Source organism: Electrona antarctica (genome assembly GCF_951216825.1).
Source record: "Electrona antarctica genome assembly, chromosome: 5".
Lineage (NCBI taxonomy): Eukaryota > Metazoa > Chordata > Actinopteri > Myctophiformes > Myctophidae > Electrona > Electrona antarctica.
This window is the reverse complement of record NC_136810.1, coordinates 54,739,614-54,760,567: the sequence shown is the minus strand read 5'-3', so window position 1 is coordinate 54,760,567 and position 20,954 is coordinate 54,739,614. Positions and strand designations below refer to the sequence as shown.

At 41.4% G+C, this 20,954-nt stretch overlaps 1 protein-coding gene across 1 annotated transcript; it reads right to left on the bottom strand.

Moving 5' to 3' along the window:
- Positions 1-1,309: 1,309 nt before the first annotated feature.
- LOC306924048 (cadherin-related family member 5-like) lies at positions 1,310-8,408 on the bottom strand (the record flags this gene model as incomplete). Its single annotated transcript, XM_079502389.1, has 10 exons — positions 8,321-8,408; positions 8,127-8,213; positions 7,921-8,022; positions 7,268-7,450; positions 6,622-6,712; positions 6,252-6,349; positions 5,777-5,974; positions 5,027-5,063; positions 3,382-3,538; positions 1,310-1,406 (listed from the first exon to the last, which is right to left on the bottom strand). The coding sequence occupies exons 1-10, from the start codon at positions 8,399-8,401 to the stop codon at positions 1,310-1,312; spliced, it is 1,131 nt and encodes a 376-aa protein (XP_079358515.1). The 5' UTR covers positions 8,402-8,408.
- Between the last annotated feature and the right edge of the window lie 12,546 nt (positions 8,409-20,954).

Here is a 20,954-nt window from a genome sequence, read left to right as displayed (position 1 = left end):
TCAAACTCTAGACGGGCCTGCCCCAAAGTTATTAGTGCAGCCGCGCCCGGCAGCCGGCGAAAACTAGAGTTCTCAACAGGCCCGAAAATTAGGATCTTACCCCCCATGCCAAAGCACCAGCGCTCGCCCAGCAGTCTGCTGTCACCCCCAGGCGGATGCGTGCAGTGCAGTGCACGAAGGGCGATGTCGCTTCTCGCCCTCAGGCGTCTTACTGGTGGTAATCAGTAATTTCCTATTTATATAGGAAATTACTGATTGTGATCATGTGATCATAATTTATATTGAATTGACCACACTATTGCTCAGTTTCCACATTAAGTACGGGACTACCCTTCACATTATCATCTCATTGCTGACAAAGCTGTCTGTTTTGACTGTATGGATTAATTCATTAGGACAATTCATTAGGAGCTCTTGCTTCTGTTAACAAAGTGCATGGTCCTTGTCATATTTATTTTTTATCTTAAATCTCTGAACTGTCCACGGCCCTCCTCTGAGACAATGGAATAGAAATGGTGCCATATTTTAATGAGCAGTTTTAAACAAATAGACAATCTACAAGATACCGTAATATTTTTGAACATTTTCGCCTACGGTATTATACTGTCATGTAGTCTACTGGAAATTCCATGAACCCAGAAATGATGATGAATATAAACTTTTATGATAGAAATGTTATCTATAGGACTAATGGTTGAAATTCAGCTTGGTTGCTAAAAGTTGCACATTTAGCAATTTTCATAATTGCTATTATATATAAATTAGGCTATAGGTAAAATAAAAGAGAAATTCCAAAATAATAAGACTTCCCAGATTAAGTTTATGTTAATGTTAATGTACTGCATAATGCATATAAAATAAAATACAAATGTCTATAGCCTCATCATTATGCCTTTATTAGCTAAATAATTAATGATAACGCTAATAACACATTGATAACTACAATGAAAAAAGTAAAAAGTCACAAAGTGGCCCAAGTGGACTCATTTGAAAGGTAAAGATTGTGACAACATTCCATCCATTTACATAATGTATCTGACATTAGCAGCTTGACACCTGTTCAAAAGGCACTGGAGGAGGTGCGTCAGGCAGCAATACTGGAATACAGGAATACTATCACCTGTATCTGATAAGCTAATAAATCACCAAATTGTCAGAAACAGCCAATACATGACTCATATTTAGAACCCCACACTTAATCTCAGAAGTTAATTTATAGACCACTCAATGGCCTTAATCCTCTAAAACCAACTCTCTCCTCATTTCCTTCAGTCTCCTTATTCTGTCTCAAGATAGATGCGTGTCCCGTCTACCTATCCTGTACCCGGGATGATGCGACCACTTCATCCTTGGCATCTTTGGTGTACTGAACACCCTCCTTCATGCCTCCTTCAACCCTGGACCAGCTGGAAGGGAAGTAGGGAAAAATAAATACTGAATGTAAAGTAAATGTAAAGTTGTCCTGAGTAGGATGTTTTTATTTATTTATTTAATTATAATTTGTAATTTTAGTTAGGCAAGCTCCGCCCTCAGATTTTCAGCCATTTTGAGCAGTTTGAATACGCTTATACCTGCTTTTCTGCTGGGATTTTCTAGCAATTTGCGTGAAGCGTTCACACAATCTATGGACCATTATTTGAAATCCCAGTTGAAGAGAAGTTTGTACGTGGAAAAAATGAAGCCTCCATGAGCCAGTTAATGTTGTAGAAGGCATGGCTTCATAAGAAAGGGAAAAAAGTAAAAAACTCTTACTGTCACACTTTTTGGTCACGCTTGCCCACTCTATTGCTCAGTTTCCACATTAAGTACGGGACTACCCTTCACATTATCATCTCATTGCTGACAAAGCTGTCTGTTATGATTGTATGGATTAATTCATTAGGACAATTCATTAGGAGCTTTTGCTTCTGGTAACAAAGTGCATGGTTCTTGTTACATTTTTTTAATCTTAAATCTCTGAACTGTCCACGGTCCTCCTCTGAGACAATAGAATAGAAATGGTGCCATCTTTTAATGAGCAGTTTTAAACAAATAGACGTCACAATCTACAAGATACCGTAATATTTTTGAACATTTTCGCCTACGGTATTATACTGTCATGTAGTCTACTGGAAATTCCATGAACCCAGAAATGATGATGAATATAAACTTTTTGATAGAAATTTTATCTATAGGCCTAATGGTTGAAATTCAGCTTGGTTGCTAAAAGTTGCACATTTAGCAATTTATATATAAATTATATAGGTAAAATAAAAGAGAAAATCCAAAATAATAAAACTTCCCAGATTAAGTTTATTGTAATGTTAATGTACTGCATAATGCTACAATAAAATACAAATGTCTAGCCTCATCATTATGCCTAGCAAAATAATTAATGGTAACGCTAATAACACATTGATGCCCAGCAGGAATACCATCACCTGTATCTGATAAGCTAATAAATCACCAAATTGCCAGAAACAGCCAATACATGATTCATATTTAGAACCACTTAATCTCAGAAGTGAATTTATAGACCACTCAATGGCCTTAATCCTCTAAAACCAAGGGCAGCATTATGCGTGTCTTAAGTACCAGGTCTTATTACTTATTTTAAGACCTGGAGGCGTGATCAATGCCATTTGGCCACTCAGAATAGCCAAATGGCATTGACCACGCCTCCAGGTCTTAAGTTAAGTCATAAGACCTGGTACTTAAGACACGCATAATACTGCCCTTGCAACTCTCTCCTCATTTCCTTCAGTCTCCTTATTCTGTCTCAAGATAGATGCGTGTCCCTTCTACTGTACCTATCCCGTACCTGGGATGATGACCACTTAATCCGTGGCATCTTTGATGTACTGAACACCCTCCTTCATGTCTCCTTCAATCCTGGACCAGCTGGAAGGGAAGTAGGGAAAAATAAATACTGAATGTAAAGTAAATGTAAAGTTGTCCTGAGTAGGATGTTTTTTTTTTTTTTGTTTGTTTAATTATAATTTGTAATTTTAGTTAGGCATAAATCATGCCTCATTTGGCCAAGAGCCATGGATCTTGTTTACACATGTGCCTTGACTCATGCGGAACACATCGGTCACTTTGACCAGTAAGCTCCGCCCTCATATTTTCAGCCATTTTGAGCAGTTTGAAATACGCTTATACCTGCTTTTCTGCTGGGATTTTCTATCAATTTGCGTGAAGCGTTCTACACACAATCTATGGACCATTATTTGAAATCCCAGTTGAAGAGAAGTTTGTACGTGGAAAAATTGAAGCCTCCATGAGCCAGTTAATATTGTAGAAGGCATGGCTTCATAAGAAAAAAGTTAAAAACTCTTCCTGTGTATCTTCCTCATGCACGTAATAGTGTGGATGCTATGACTTGATTGGTACAGTGTCTACCTTATCAGTCTGAAGGCCTCAGTGATCTTCTTCCAGGCTGTCTCCCCCTTCTGGAGCTGACAGACCAGGACTCCGATGACCACCAGGCAGATGAACAGCAGGACCGCCAGGCTCGCGCCCAGCACAGCCATGTCCTCGGGTCCAAACCTCACTCCTTCTGCAGGGTTGACCCATTACGATTACGATTTTCATTTTGTATTATTTGTGGTGGGATTCAATTAACTTGATATAATGCTTAGTGGCATTTAAAAAAAATAGCAGCTCGGTGATGCGTTGTGAGCTTGTATATCTGCTATTTTTAAATAGCCAACTTAAAAAAGTTGGCTATTAGTCAATTATACATTTCAATTAGATTTCTTTGAGTCGATTCCATTCATATTTTTATAAATGCATTTCTCAAATATTTTCTTAATCTAAAAACAGGAGTTAATTGTGTAGTACCAGGAGTTGAGACGTCAGTGGTACCAGGGGTTATTTCTGTAGTACCAGGAGGAGATGGGGGTGCAGTTGGGGGTGCAGTTGGGGGGGTGCAGTTGGGGGGGTGCAGTTGGGGGTACAGTTGGGGGTAAAGTTGGGGGTGCAGTTGGGGGGGGGGGGGGGTGCAGTTGGGGGTACAGTTGGGGGTGCAGTTGGGGGTGCAGTTGGGGGTACAGTTGGGGGTACAACCGCTGATTTTGGACACAGTTTTGACTGGTTTCCTTGTTTGCTGTCCTCACCAGCCCAACATTTTTCACACACACACACATGATGAACAGGCTCAACAATAGCAAAGCAGGCTTTGGAGCAGACAAATATGGATAAGGAAGCAGAATAAATATGATCATAGATTTTCCATTAAGATGCGTGTTCTTTGTCATCAGGGTTTGTCCAACATACTATGTTTGAGCAATAAATGGAAAACAGGCAGTGCCAGTTTATTCTATTGTGAATGCCATATAAATCAGGCTTTATCCATCCTACCTGATGTGACCTCTATTGTAAGTCCTGCTGTAGTTGATTCTCCAGTAGTCGAGTCCTCTGCCTTCACCTTAACATGAAATTGAGTTCAGTGCTGATGTCAAATGGGTTAACACTTAAAGGAACACTAATGCTCATTATAAAATGGCACAATTGCCATCTACATACTCTGCATCTCATTTGGTCGGCTAAGGACATTTCAGAAACCGGCCTATAGTGCCTACTACTACCTAGTACCAATGATGTACTCGATGGGGAATCTAAGCTAATACAAACTACAGTCTTTCTCTTCCTGGAAATTGTGCATGCTGAAATAGAAGCAATTGTTCTTGCATAAATAAATAAATAAAATGTTTAATCTTGTTTTAAATCACCAAACCTGCCTATACAGATAATGTCACTGGTTGGCAGGTTTCTGAACTGTCCACAGCCCTTCCTCTGAGACAATAGAAATGGTGGCATCTTTTAATGAGCCGTTCTAAACAAATTTAACGTTCGACTCTTTTTACATGTTCGCCTACGCTATACTGTCATGTCCAAAATAGGAACACCAGGTTGAAACTTTGAAAGTGGTTAAACTAGCATGATGTAAAGACAGTGGACAGTGAACTCACTTGGAAGGTAACAACACCAAAGGGGAGATCTTTTGTCATGAACAAGAAGCCGTCTGTCAAGGAGAAAACGGCACTCCCCACAATTTCATACCCAATGGCAGGATTCACACCCTGAAAGAAGAGAAATTAGTGGCATTAATCAAGTGGTTGTGTGAATGAACACAACTAGATTTCTCCCAAGGGTGAAGTTCTCATTCATCACACGACACACGTTGCAAACCTGCTCAACTGTAGTAGATGACCCTCCACCCCCATTTCCCCCCAATTACCGTACACCTCTGTACAGCAGCTAAATGTGCAGTTTGGGAATGGAACCCCAAATTAATTACTAGAAACAAGATAATAATGGCTCTGGTCTATACTATAGGTCCAGTAGTATGTTCCTACTTCCTAGGGATCCGATGGTAATTCCGACGGAGCATTAGTCCGACATGCGGGAACACCGGTCGGACTAGCTCTCGAACATGCGCTGCTCCTATGTGCTTGTGGTTATGGTTAGGTTAAGTGCTTTACAGAGTAGAACGTAATAGAAGCCGAAAGCGCTAAGCAACGGAGGGTGAGAGAAATTTCTCTCACCCACTTCTCAAAGTCTCAGCCACTTTGCCAGAAAATATTGCTATCTGTGTTTTGTTTTGGTGACAAGCTAGCTTGCCAGATTCTTTGAGTGAAACAAGGGGTTTGAGGTAGGTTGTCGGTCTAATGACTGTCGGACCAATAATACTGTCGGATCTACAAGCTCGTACAGCTTTGTCTGCTATTTTTGCAGACTGTTTGTTCACCCCAGAACACTAAAAATGTTATGTTTCTACTCTGTTGTATTTTACCCCGACATAGTCAGCATCCTTAGCCTGAATCCTGAGAGGCAGGTTGTCATCGTTTGGATCCAGAGCCATGGTGCCCACTCCCAGGACGAAACCGCTGTATTGTGCTTTCTCAAACCGCGGAGGGTTGAGATTCACAGTCCGAACACTGATGGTGACCGATGTGGTGGCAAATTGAAAGACGTTGACCTTCTGCCTAGCCTGGAATTGAAAGAGTTTAGTGCTCAAATCATGTGCATTTTCTCTATGAGTAAAACCACACGATAAAATAATGCTTAATTTACACTCCACGTACAGTATGAAAGTGTCCCGCAACAAAAATAGCCGATCTACAAGCTCACAAGCTGTACATTTTGTATTATTTGTGGTGGGATTCAATTAACTTGATATAATGCTTAGTCAGTGCCCAGGGGCCCTCGGCTCAGAGGTGCTAATCCAGCTGTGGTGTATAACGGAGGCCATGGTATCGTTTCTTTACCAACACAGTCAGTTGAATTGAGCCTTCAACGCTTGCCGCTCTCGTCATTGTTATTTTTCCACTGTTGGCATCCATTCGAAAGAGGCCGTCTTCATTTCCTGGACAATAACAGTTGTTACAAGATACCCTACCATACCATACCACCTTTATTTATATAGCACATTTAAAAACAACAACGTTGTACCAAAGTGCTTTACAGTAAAACTTTAAAAAACACAACTTCATTAATAAACAACAAACAACATACACAGTGTCACATTAAACATCAGAAAACATCTCATACTGTGCTTGGAAATGCCAAGGAATATGCCTGGAGGGTGGTACTCTGCACTGTGGAAACACTGAAATTAGCTAGCTAGCAGCAACATACCACTTAGAAATTTGTACTGTATCTCTTCATTTATCCCAGAGTCGCCATCAATGGCATAAACCGGTCCTGGTTCCAGAGGCAATGGACCTTCCTGCAAAGAGAATGAGACTGTGGTCAATGCCATCTACAGATGATTACTGTTGTTCGATCTGGGTACCCATTGGCAAAATGGCTACCCAGTTTAGTCTTGAGGGACAACTTTTTGTTTTACAATTTTATTTATGAACTTTGGATATAAAGGGAGCAGATAACATCACTGTCGGGCAGAAACTTCTTATCTCCATATTTCATTGTAAAATACAAAAATAAATAGTCAAAAATAGTCAATCTACAAGTTCACAGCATGTCGTATTGCGATGTGTTTTGAGCTTTTAGATCTGCTGTTAGTGTTTTAGCTCCCTTTGAAAAGTTTTGAAAGTGGTTAAGTGGGTCTGCATGTGGCTGGGGTTCCAACAAATATTTCTGAAAGTGATCCAAAGGATCGTAATCTATATAAATCTACGGGGAAGACCATTATCTTTCCCCCAGCCTAAAACCGGATGTGATGGTTATGGGTGTTCCTTTCTATCTCTGTGTGTATCTATAGAAGTGGGAGATTGGTGTGGGAGATCATGAGATTGGTGTTTTGCTGGCACAGGAATGTTACCTCCTGTTGGGTTAAATTGACACGTCCGGTGTAGCCTGTCCCGAGGCACATTGTGCCCCACTCATCGGTGTACAGGGTACACGGCTGGAACCACGGAGGACGGTTGTCGACGTCCACCATGGTGACCTGGATGGTGGCTGTGGCCGTGAACGAAGGTTCAACTGGTGGAGAGAAAGCAGTATCCTAAAAAGGAAAATGACACGCACAACTTGAGCTAGGGTTCTTATTTTTAGGGGCTATGCCCGAAGTTTGAAAATGAAAACTATGAACAGGCATAGCTCATGCCTCGTTTGGTCAAAAGCCATGGCCAATGTTTACACATTTGCCTCTACTCATGCGGAACACATCTGTTACTTTGACTTTGATTTTCCGCATTTTTGAGCAGTTTGAAAAATTCTTAAAGCTGATCTTCTGGATGTTTGAGCAATTTGTGTAAATATGTATATATATATATATATATATATATATTACACACTGAAGAACCCCGGGCCTAATTGCTCCCGATGTGCAGGTTGGTACCATGCATGGTTTCCGTCATCGGTGTATGAATGGGTGAATGTAATGCAAGTGCTATAAATGCACCATTTACCAGTAAAACTGCAGGTGAGACAGAGATTGTCAAAGTGTGGTCTGGGGAGTGGTCCCGTACTCACCTGAGCATACAACGTCAGGGTTGCTTGTTTGATCGTGTCATAGTCAAGCGTTTTATTGACAATAATGTTGGGACTGGTGAGTGATTGCATGGAAAACCCCTCCTGTGGAAATTGCAGAGCAAAATCATTTTGAGATCTTCCCAGTGCAGTGCAGTGGTTACACTATGAATTGAATATACAGTAGAATAAATAAACTGAGGTCTTACAGGTTCTGATGTTAGACTGTAGTAGATTTGAATAGAGTCTTTATCCGTGGCTGTGTAGGTACCAACAACTGTGTCGTTAGGTAACAGCTTTTAAAAAGTGGAGACAAGTAAACACTGTTACAATGTGATGTAGAGATGGATGGATAGATATAGTGATCCAAAGTACATGAAGATTTGAAAACTGATGAACTCACTTCCTTGACGTCGAGATTGTACTGGCTTTGATCAAAGACTGGAGGGTTATCATTCACATCGATCACCTCAAACACTATCATTAGGGTTTCAGGATTCTGGAACAAAGAAGGTTGAAAGCTCTAACTTTAAGGGTTCATTTTAGGAATGCAAATTATCGATTCATGTATTCATTGATAACCTTATTGATCAATTAACCAGTTAGTTGATACGCAGCATTTAAAAATAATAATAATCTCAGAATCTTAATTTTCCTCAATGTTTAACATAAAATCTAGATTCTCTGGGTTGGTTTATTACAAAAGTTATCAACGTGGCTATGATTCAGGATGCTTATCTGCTTAATGTTATTTCTTATATGAACGTCATATAAAAGCATAGTATGCAGACGTCTCTGACTTTATAACAAACCAAACCGTTTGAAAATCGGTTGAAAATTGAGCAAGATATGGTTATTTAAAAACAAAGCCCCATAGACACATGTTATGCTGCACTGAAGTAAGATGGCCGCCACGTAGCGACGTCGCTCTCCATTGGCCAGCAGTGCGGGTGAGCAATATCTAGCCTTTCTTATATATCTATGGTATAGACTAGTGAACGGAGATGGCTCTGATGCCCATATAGTTCCATGTGACTTGTGAGGCATGCCCAAATATGGATTCCAAGCCAGTCTATTTTGGTTCTGGACAACCGGATCCATATATATGGGCATATCGTTTGAGTCTGTGATTCTGGATTAAGCCCTCAGAACCGTGCAGGAGAATTTGGATGGAGGTGGACACTAAGGCCAAAGCTCCACTGCAGCTAAAAAATTGGGGGGCCCCCTTAGTGCTCGTGCGTGCGGAATTTACGATCTTTGCCTTTTTTTTTTTTTTTTTACCTAAACAAAATCAATGGCCAATGAAGGTCCCCAGGAGCTTTTTTCAGGACCTCAAACCCAGTACAGAGTGATTCAATTTTCCCTGAGAGCCAAGTGCCACTGGCCCAATGGCTAATTTGGCCACAGCGTCAACGAAGGGAATGTTCCCTTTTTAATCAATGATGGCGGCGTCGAACCTCATAATTCACCCTGGTTCATTTTTTGATGCGGAACGCAATGCAAAACAGTGAGCTTTGGCATACGGACACTATACGGTACATGTGATGGGGCCCCTCCGGCATCGAACCAAACACGGAAGAGGCAGTGAAATGGGAGTGAAATGGGCTGGGTGAGCAAGTCCATTGAAATTAATTAATTTACCATATCATAACTGTATGCATACTGTATGTTCTGGAAAACAGAGATTTTGCACATTTATAGTAGGCTACAGTAGGATATTGTTAATAATATTACCCAAATTATTACAACCATAACAAATCACAGTGAAATTATATCCAATTACTTAATCAAACAATTTGATCCATACATCAGTGCTATAATGGTGATTAAAATACTTCTTACCGTCACGTCAACCTTACTGCATGAAACAACAACAGTGTGAAGGTTTACGGCCTATAAAGAAAACAAGCACGTTAATTGCCTGGTTAGTTACATTGCTTTAAGTCGGATAACAGGTGTCTAATCACTTAATAATAGCGGTATAGTCAAGAGACAAAAGATTCTACTACACAGTGCCATACATTGATCATTGGATGTGGTTAGCCTTAATTGAGAGATTGCCTTGCTTACCTCATAGTCCAACACAGCTCTTGCTCTGAGATCAGTGCCATTGATCTCAAATAGATTCCCTGGGTTTGTAGTGAGACTCAGAGTCACCCCTTCCGTAATGGTGATCGTGGTAACAACTTGTCCAATGGGGTTGTTCTCTGTTATTCTCACTAACACAGGAGCGCTACATACTGAACATCACATGTAGGACAGTTACGATTGGTTTTTAAATATATATTTTTAGGGGCTTTTCAACTTCATTACGCAGTATAGAGAGAGAGAGGAAAGCTTGGGAAGAAGAGATATAACATAGACTGGAGGTTCCCAATCTTTACTGGACCAGAGCCCACTTGAAACTCTTGTGTTCGTGGCCCACCCATCTGACCACTGGGTGGGCCTCGTCCATGTTTATTTTAAAGGAGCATTCAGTGATTTGGGTGATTTGGAAAACCACCCAGTCCGCCCCGGTAACAAAATGTGCACATGCACACTCTACAGTGGGGGGAAGTGCAACAGGCCAACAGCATGTGCACCAAGGCCCGCCCCCAGTCGATCATGATTGGAGGAAGGCCCCTCTCATCCTGATTGGATGAAGGCTTTGCCACCCGCCACCAAAACTGAAACTAGGGGTTTTTTTTACCTCAGGGGCTCACTGGGGACAGGGAGGAACTCCTTATATGGTCAGCACACTCTATAGTAGGGAGGATTATCCAGAAAAAAAGAAAAAATAAGTGATATTTGAATTAAGTAAAATCACTGAATATACCTTTAAAATAGGCCTATAAAATATATTTATTGGTAATAATAAAAAATAAAAAAGTAAACACACTGATATACTTCGTTACTTTTCAGGATTGAAACTCAAATGGCGTTGCTTTGCAATGCGTTTCGAGCTTGTAGATCTGCTACTTTTGATGCTTTTTTGTGACACTGCATGATCAAGTCTACAGTAGGGCATTCATTTACCCAAAACACACACACACACACACACGCACACGTGTGCACACACACGCACACACACACACACACATACACACACACACACACACACACACACAAAGTTTAAATATGGACATACGAGGTTTATGCCAGATGGCAATGAGAGGCCTACATATTTGTATTTAGTAAATATTAATGTTATTATATTATCATCGAAATCGTAGTGTTTTGCCAATGATTTGGTGGCTCTACTGTACTTGCAATGTGCCCACAGTCCACCAGTGGGTTCTAGCCCACAGGTTGGGAATCCCTGGCATAGGCAGAATCAAACGTATAGGTGCTCACGAGTCATGACTCTCAAGGATTGCTTCTACTTCAATCACCTCATAATATCATGATCATTTATGTCTCATTCCGTGCTAAGTTAACAATGAGGAGAATGTCACATAATACTGGATGTAATTTCAATGCATCATATTCATATAGCAACAGTCATAATGTCAAGCCCTCATGGCCCAGGTTCAAACCACAGACGTTATACTTACGTTGGGCCTGGGTGGACTTTTGAAGCAAAAACACAATAAGAAAGCTCAGACAAAACCCTGGATATATCCTTTCCATTGTTCCGTCCAACATGTCACCGATCAATGCAGTATGGAGTTAGGGCAGCCCTTATAACCATCCAGCAGTCATCCACATAGCAAAAGATAACCAATTGAAACAATGGTTAAAGAATAACCAATCTTGTGATCATGTCAAATCATATCACACTCTTTATTGAAACAAGACCTTGCACTCATAAGAAAACATATCATAACCAATAAAACATATCATTTTAAGTAGTGTGTCCATATAAAACATACTGTGTCAGAAAAATAAACGTAATATTGCACTTAAATGATTTATGTTAGTGAATGAAACACTACCAAACCTAAAACAAAATAGCTTTTGATAAAAGTTTGTATCGCGTTTCTTTTTTTACGAGTACGGTAATTTCACAATACTGAAATAAATTAACGTAAAGTTCCAAATAGCATATTCCATCTACAGCATAGGTTCAAAGCAATTTTATTTTAGGCTTTTAATGTAAAAATAAATGTATATCTTTTTGAGTGGTGCTAGCGTCACTCCTATACGCAGCAATGTCTGTATGTATGTATGTGCCTGTCCGTCCAGCACGGAAATATATTTTCTTTCACCACAAAGTGTCACTGTTGCGCATCCTAACACACACACACACACACACACACACACACACACACACACACACACACACACACACACACACACACACACACACACACACACACACACACACACACACACAGAGGCCAGGGAGGAGGACTTGTACAGTACAGTACAGTACAGTACAGTACAGTACAGTACAGTACAGTACAGTACAGTACAGTACAGTACAGTACAGTACAGTACAGTACAGTACAGTACAGTACAGTACAGTACAGAGTCAGACGGGTCTGATTTTTCTTTTATCACTCTTGTTTCCAGTTAGGTCGGAGTTAGTGATTAATCAGTTGATATGGAGTGATGACATAGTTTCTGTTGCTGATAATCATCTATGGGTTTTATAGTGGGCGTTATTTACTGCAGGTTACAGATAAACTATGGATTGCATGTGCGTGCAGTGAAATGCAAGTTTATTACTTACATTACAAACTAAAACAAATCAAAAGTTGAATTGAGGAGTTATATAAAATGCTATGCACTTACTATATCTTGATTTTGCACATTTAAAAAAGCTTTAACAACAGGTTGACAGTGAAGACAATAACCATCTACTACTGTATATTAAGTTGCTGCTCACTGAAAAAAAATGTATTATTCTTTTAAACTTCTACTGAAAAGCACTCAGCATATTTTACAAGAGGTCTGCAGACTTCATATCTTCCTGATTCAATAGCCTAATGGTCAAAAATAAATGAGTGCAGTGGGATAAATCTGCAATTGAGTACGTTTAAAGTTAAATAAATGCTTACAATTAAAGTAAGTGAAGCATACCGGTATTAAAATAAAATGTATGTTATGACCGACTCAGAGAAAGCATGAGATTGTTGACATACCGGTATTCAACACACAATCATATTGTTTTAGCTTGTTTTGTGTTTATCACGTATTAGCATCTTCATTCATAGGCCAGAATTCAGCAAAAAAAAGAAAAAGAAAAAAAAGAAACGATGTAGCCTACAAGTTGTGCTTGTAGGCAATGGGTGCGTTCGGAAATGCGCACGGGGAATGTGGTCAGTTTGTTGAGTGTGGTGGGCGGTGACGTCACAGAGTGCGTTCAGTGTGCCTTATTTACGAACGACCACAGCTGTGACGCATTCACACCGGACAACCCCAGCTTCAGGGTATAGGGTCGCTCAGTGCGGGCACTCCACACACCCGGTGCGCAACGCACTGGATTTTCGAACGACAACGCACCGAGTGCACTGAATAAACGAACGACAAGAGAGCACACCAGTGTGTTCAGGGCGCATTTCCGAACACACCCAATGTTTGACTTGGTGTGGACGGAAATAAGTAGGGGGTCCAATGAACTTAATGAAGTATATGTATGGTTAGTTGTAGTAGATCTATACAACTAACCATACATATACTTGGCCAGGGTCCCTGAGGCGTCTATACTTATGTATTCTTCCTTTGCTTTTATAGAGGGTATGCGCATGCATAAAGTAAGTGGCAAATCGAGTGGCAAAGTGAGTTTAACATTGTTTAACGTCGTTTAATGCAATCAGATAGGAGTTTTCTGTTTGGATGTATGGGCTGTCAAGGCCAAAAAGTTGTTTTTCTGCCACTCAGTAGGCGTTCCCGCATAACTTCCGGGTATGATGATGTCACTCGCACATCCTCTATTCAGAGAAAATCGTTGTCATCCCCAGAATCATCTCCTTGATCCTGTATCTTGACCTCGATTCCACTGTCCATATCGGCTAAAGTAGCCTTTGGGATGGACATAGTAGTAGACAAGCTGTCCTCATCATCATCATCATCGTCCTCCCTACCGCTGAAGGACTCCTCCTCCTCCTCCTCATCGTCATCCTCTTCTCCATGATGCTCTCTGCTATCCGGGATGATGACCACTTCGTCCTTGCAGGCATTAGGGTCGATGTCCTCCTTGAACCAGACGGATTTGTAGCCCTCCTCGTGGCGCCTCTCCTTGGTCAGGATGGGTTTGACCTCCTTGTTCTCGCCGTCGGCTTTGTCCGAGTCCGTCATGCTGGCGTCGTCGTGATCCAGGAGCGCGTGCAGGGGAGCTGTGGACTTCAGAATGATCTCCTCCAGGGGAGTGTCCTTGTTTCCTGGCGTACCGCCGCCCGCCTTCCCGCCGTTCACCTCCTCTTGACCAGCAGGGGAGCCTGCATTGCTGTCGCCGTCCTCGTCGTTCTGGAAGGCCTCGTTGGTGTACTGAACACCATCCTTCATGCCTCGTGAGCCCTGGCCCAGCTGGAAGTGGAGTATAGGGAAAAGAGAAACAATATACTCAATGTAAAGTAAATGTATAAAGTTATCCTGAGTGGTATAGGACTGTTTTTATGTATTTATTTAAGGATGGAGTGCCACATTTTTTGTATTTTTCCAGTTTTTCATGTGTCTATGCGGTGACAGTATACTACTAGACACCCTGGAGTCGTTTTTATGTCCAATGGTGTATTAACTGTATTTAGGGTTTCTTCCTGGAGGCTGAACCCTTGACAGTCAAACGGGTCAATTAAATAAACAGTAGCCCCTCCCCTAACCCCTCATACAACTACAGCTGTGGGTGCGGCTTCAGTTCAGGTGGATCCCCACCCATCACCACTCACCAGGCAAACCAGGCATACTTAATGAACTGGTGGGCGTGCCCACATAAAAACAACATTTTAACAAATACTGTACACTTTTTTGAAAAAGATATACCTCCTTATATAACAATAAGACCTGATGATCATGTTTTAGGGTGGAAAAAAATCACGGCACTCCATCTTTTATTTAATCTTTTAACAAAAAAATGTTTTGTTACGCTGTTTGCAAACCAAATTTCCCTCATGGGAAAAATAACGTTTTCAACGTAACCATTTAAACCCTACTGTGTTCCAGCATGGCTCTATCCTTAGCCCACTGCTTTTTTCCCCCACGACACAGAATCTCTTAGCCAAAATGTAGATTTATATTTTCACAGAATATTCGCCTATCATGACATGCCCAGAATGAGGGCGTTAGGGGTTCAACTGCAGGTTATGTTTGTGATTATGGCAGCGGTGGCCGAACGGATTGCGGAGCGGTCTTGATACCGGAAGGTCGCCAGTTCGAATCAGCGGTCCGACACGTTAAAATTACCACCGCTGAAGTGCCCTTGAGCAAGGCATTGAACCACTACCATGAAATGTTCTATGAGCAGGGCCTGGCTGGAAACAAGTTATTGAGCTTAGCCCAGATACCCTGGGTAAATATAGTAACTTTGCTTTGCTTATGTCTAACGGCCAGTCGGCCACCTTCCAGTCCACCGGTCTCCATATAGGCTACTGTATATGGGCATGTTACATTTGTGACATCCACCGACCCACATTGACTGTGTCGGGGAAAAAAATAGAGTATAAATCGCTGAGAAAATAATGCATAAGTTGCATGCGCCAAATGTGAACTTACAGAACTTCGGAAGAGGCTGGCCTCAGTGATCTTCTTCCAGGCTGTCTTCCCCTCCTTGAGCTGACAGACCAGGACTCCGATGACCACCAGGCAGATGAACAGCAGGACCGCCAGGCTGGCGCCCAGCGCAGCCATGTCCTCGGGTCCAAACCCGCCCGATGGGTTGATCACTCCTTCTGCAGTAGTCATCAGTAATCAGTAGTTCTCAAACCTTTTACGTAAATCCCAAATATTTACACTTTCAAAGATTTTTTTTTTTTTTAAATGTTCAAAAATAGCAGATGTACCCGGCCAAAGAGATGTGCTGTGAGTTTGACTTGTAGGCCGTCTGTATATCTGCTATTTTTGAATAGCCAACTTAATTATGTTTTTTGAGTGGTGTAAACCACTCCTACAACTGGCATTGTTAGTGCAGAAAAAATGAGCATGGTTGCTATGCTCACCCGGGTGTGACTTCATTACGTCAGACATGATTTTTGAGTGGTGTAAACCACTCCTACAACTGGCTTTGTTAGTCTGTGCAGAAAAAATGAGCATGGTTGCTATGTTCACCCGGGTGTGATTTCATTACGTCAGACATGATTTCATTACGTCAGACAGGCTATATAAGACCTTACACCACTCAGTTCACACGGGTGTGATTTCTTTTTAATAGCCAACTTATAAAAACAAAACAAGAAATGACTAGTCATAACTTGCAACAGAAACTCAGGGGAAAATAAATTAATTTACGGACACAGGACGTTAGACATTATCACGTATTATTACGTATTGTGCACTGCAGCTACAGTATCATCTGAATCAATATGTGAGCTTTTCTTCTTCTTCTTCTTTTTTTTTTAAATATTTTTTATCCCACGATTTTATAACCCATTTATCACCCCTGTGTCAATTATGTGATCCTGGGCTCTACTCACCCTCCGCCAACCTGGGGAGAGCAACAGACTTGAACTCATGCTTCCTTCATGCATGAGTGTCCAAGTTGCTCCTTTTACACCTGACAGGGGGGAGTTTCCCTGGTTGGACGTAGCGCGTGGAAGGAACACGTTATTCCAACCAGTTCCTTTCCCCTCCATCAGGTGCCCCGGCTGGCCAGGGGGAGGTAGTTTAGAGACCAGGATGACGCTTGTCGGACTAATGCCCTGTCTGAATTCCATGCAGTCCCCCCCTAGGGGACATGGGGAGAACATGTAAACTCACACCACACAGTGAGCTTTTCTTCTAACAAAAATGTCATGGTTTGATAACTGAGCCAATTCGCGCGACTATGAACTCTTCATCAGCAGCAGCAGTGTCTTCGTGAGTATATGTGCCCACGCTCGAGGAGAGGAGAGTGGGCTTAGTGTCCCATTGGCCGTATAGGGCTAGTCTCCCATTGGCCATATAGGGCAAGTCTCCCATTGGCTTAGAGGCCAGCCAATCATGAAAATCTCGCCACTAGACCACGTGACTAGACTAGAAAGTCCTATCATTGATCAGCTTTGCAAGCTGATAAAAATCTAAATAGACACTGATGCTTTCCAGGGTTTAACGTCCACAAAAGTAAAAAAATAAAAAAAATAAAAAGTAGGATAGTTCATCTGTAGGTTTAGAAATGTGAATAAAATGTCCTGTTCTTATAAAGAGATAATTACACCAATTTGGGTTACTTGGTTGTTTCATTACAGACGTTCAAGAAATGATTTGAAGTAATTGATTTAATCAAACAAATGTATTTACATTTTATTGTAGATGCTAAATTTGAATTAAGCAGCTACAAGCTCACAATGTGTCCTGATGCACATTCACATTGTGAACTTGTAGAACAGCTATTGTCACGTTTAAAATATGATATAAGCGGTTAATCAGTCTAATTGATTTAGTCAATTATAAATTTCAGTTATTTCTTTGAGTGGATTCCTTGATGCATTAACATTTTGAAAAACGCATTTCTCAAATATAATTGCTAGAATATAAGCACTAAGAAAATATGCAATAGTTTCAGCACTTGAAGCAGTAGCCTATAAGCAGTATGAAGCCCCTCGGGATGTGTGTGTGTGTGTGTGACAGTGTGTGTGTGTGTGTGTGTGTGTGTGTGTGTGTGTGTGTGTGTGTGTGTGTGTGTGTGTGTGTGTGTGTGTGTGTGTGTGTGTGTGTGTGTGTGTGTGTGTGTGTGTGTGTGTGTGTGTGTGTGTGTGTGTGTGTGTGTGTGTCTACCTGTGGGAGGATGTGCTGTATTAGCAGTGGGAAGGCTGGTGCCAGGAGTTTGGCCTGTGGGACCAGGCGTCGGGAGCTCAGTGGTACCAGGAGTTACTTCTGTAGTACCAGGAGTTAATTCTGTAGTACCAGGAGTAACTTCTGTAGTACCAGGAGTTGGGAGTTCAGTGGTACCAGGAGTTAATTGTGTAGTACCAGGAGTAACTTCTGTAGTACCAGGAGTTGAGACGTTAGTGGTACCAGGGGTTATTTCTGTAGTACCAGGAGTTGAGACGTCAGTGGTACCATTGGTGGTTATTTCTGTGGTACCAGGCGTTATGTCTGTGGTACCAGGACTGACGCTCGTGGTAGGAATCCCTGGGCAGGAGAACATGGGGGTTTGAGTCTATAGGGCTGTGTCCGAAATCACTGCCTACTCATTATAGTGCACTATATACGGTAGTGATTATCATTACACCCTTGACCCTTCAGTGTATAATGATTATTACGTGGACTCATCCCACAATGCATTGTGAAAAGCAGGGTACAACTGATAGTCACCACCGTGAACGTTATATACAGGTATATACCCATCTTCATGCATTGCGCTGAAAGAAAAATGATGCAAGTAGACCTGATCCAAAATGTGTTTTTGCCAGGGCCAAATTAGTCATTGGGCCAGTGGGGCCGTGGCCCAGGGGCCCTTGGCTCTCAGGGGCCCTATAGGGGAAATTGGACCGCTCTGTACTGGGTTTGAGGCCCTGAAAAGGGCTCCTGGGGACCTTCATTGGCCATAGATTTTTGTTAAATGTAGGTCAAAAATGTGATAAAAACACGAAAATTCTGCGTACATGCGCGCTATGGGGGCCCCAGAAAATGTACCGGCCCAGGGGCCCTCGTGGGGGTTAATCCGTCCCTTTACTTTTTGCCAATGTTAGTCCCCTAGAATATAACTCCTTATATAGGCAGCCGGAGAGTAGTGAATACGTGAGTGATTTTGGACACAGTTTTGCCTGGTTTCCTTGTTTGCTGTCCTCACCAGCCCAACATTTTTGACGCACACATGATGAGCAGGCTCAGCAATAGCAAAGCAGGCTTGGAGCAGACAAATATGCATATTAAAGGAAGCAGAATAAATTGCATGTGATCATAGATTTTCCATTAAGCTGCGTGTTCTTTGTCATCAGGGTTTGTCCAACATACTACGTTTGAGCAATAAATGGAAAACAGGCAGTGCCAGTTTATTCTATTGCGAATGCGATATAAATGAGGCTTTATTTATCCATCCTACCTGATGTGACCTCTATTGTAAGTCCTGCTGTAGTTGATTCTCCAGTAGTCGAGTCCACTGCCTTCACCTTAACATGAAATTGACACTGGTAAACACTTAACCACCTTTCAACCTAATCTTCATATAGGCCTAATTGTTACTTTCAACCTTATCTTCATATAATTGGTCCTCACTAATGGACTGGTCATTATGAGATGGCACACTTTTCATCTACATATACTCTGCATCTCATTTGGCCATTTCAGAAACCTGCCTATAGTACCAGTAACGTAATCGATGGGGATTCTGAGCTAATGCAAACTACAGCCTTTCTCTTCCTGGAAAGTTAGCATGCTGAAATAGAACTCATTGTTCTTGCATTGATAAAATATATATTCTTGTTTTAAATGACCAAACCTGCCTACCGATAATGTCACTGGTATAGGCAGGTTTCTTTTTTATCGTTCATACCAGCAGCAGTTGGACACAAAATACAGTATCTCGCATATAAGGGAGAAAAGAAAAAAGAGGGGGTACAAAAATGTCAGTTTTTTCCCTAGAGTTTTACACTCTGTGTAAAACCTTAAATTGGATTAAACTGAGACGAGCACAAGAGGTGGTGGAACTAACCTTGTCGATTGCTCCATCCCACCATTTCTGAGTTAGTACAATATACCCAGTTCCGGTTCCCAAGCCGTTTTTGTTTATTGTGTGTGAGTGTTTATGTGACATTAAGTGACATGTTAAAGTATAACTGGGAAATAAATGCCTTCTGTTGAGATAACAGAATTAATAAGTCATGTCAGGGCTGAGTGGGAGGTAGCACAGGGAAACCAGTAAATTTGGAGATGTACGTAGGGCTCCATTTTCGTCACCGCTAAACCCCTCATCCCTAAACTTCTTTACCTTTTTTTACTATTTTGCAAAACATTTTTGAATAGTTAAAATGGCCAGTCTACAAGCTCACAACGTGTCAATGTAGATTGGCTAGTTGAACTATTCAAAAATGTTTTTCAAAATAGAAAAAAAAAAAAAAGGCAAAGAAGTTTAGGGATAAGGGGTTTAGCGGTGACGAAAATGGAGCCCGTAGTGTCTGATTTGGAAATATCTGAAAAGGTGTATCTGGAGCTCAGGGAGGTGAAACTGGAAAAGTTGCCCTCAGAGTATAAATCCTAGAAGGTCTTAATACCCTTACACTTCCATAATGAGAATGCCTCGTCTAATAAAGAGGGGGAAATTATTGTTCTGGATAGGGCCCTGTATGGAGGCAGAGGTGAACTTAAAGGGATAGTTCAGATTTTTTTAACTTAAGTTGTATGAAATACTTGCCATTAATATAGTGGTTGCAACTGTATTAATTGATTGCCCGAGTCCTGTGGTGGGAGTTCTGCTCTGGTTGTAGTAGTTCCGGTCATTTTGTGGGGGGCACTGGGGGCCACGCAGTAAAAGTAAATGAATCCACAAAACTAACGTCATTTGTATTGTTGACCTATTTCTAAAATATTAGTGCAACTTCCGTTCTTTTTTTACCCCTCTATCACACAGAACTATGTTTTTTGTGTCCATATCACTACGCCCAAAAAATAGTTCCATGTGAAAGAGGGGTCAAAGTTGAACGAAAGTCGCGCTAATATTTTAGAAATAGGTCAACAATACAAATTACGTTCGTTTTGTGGATTAATTTACTTTTACTGCGTGGCCCCAGTGCCCCCCACAAATTGACCGGAACTACTTAATATTGACCAAAACCAGAGCAGAACTCCCACCATGGGACTCGGGCAATCAATTAATACAGTTGCAACCACTATATTAATGACAAGTATTTCATACAACTTAAGTTCAAAAAATCTGAACTATCCCTTTAAAGTGATGACGGAACTGGTACCAAATCTTTAGAGTGTTTGGGCTTCGTACACGCCTACACAACAAATGTTCGGTCCGTGTGTGATGTCTGATTGCT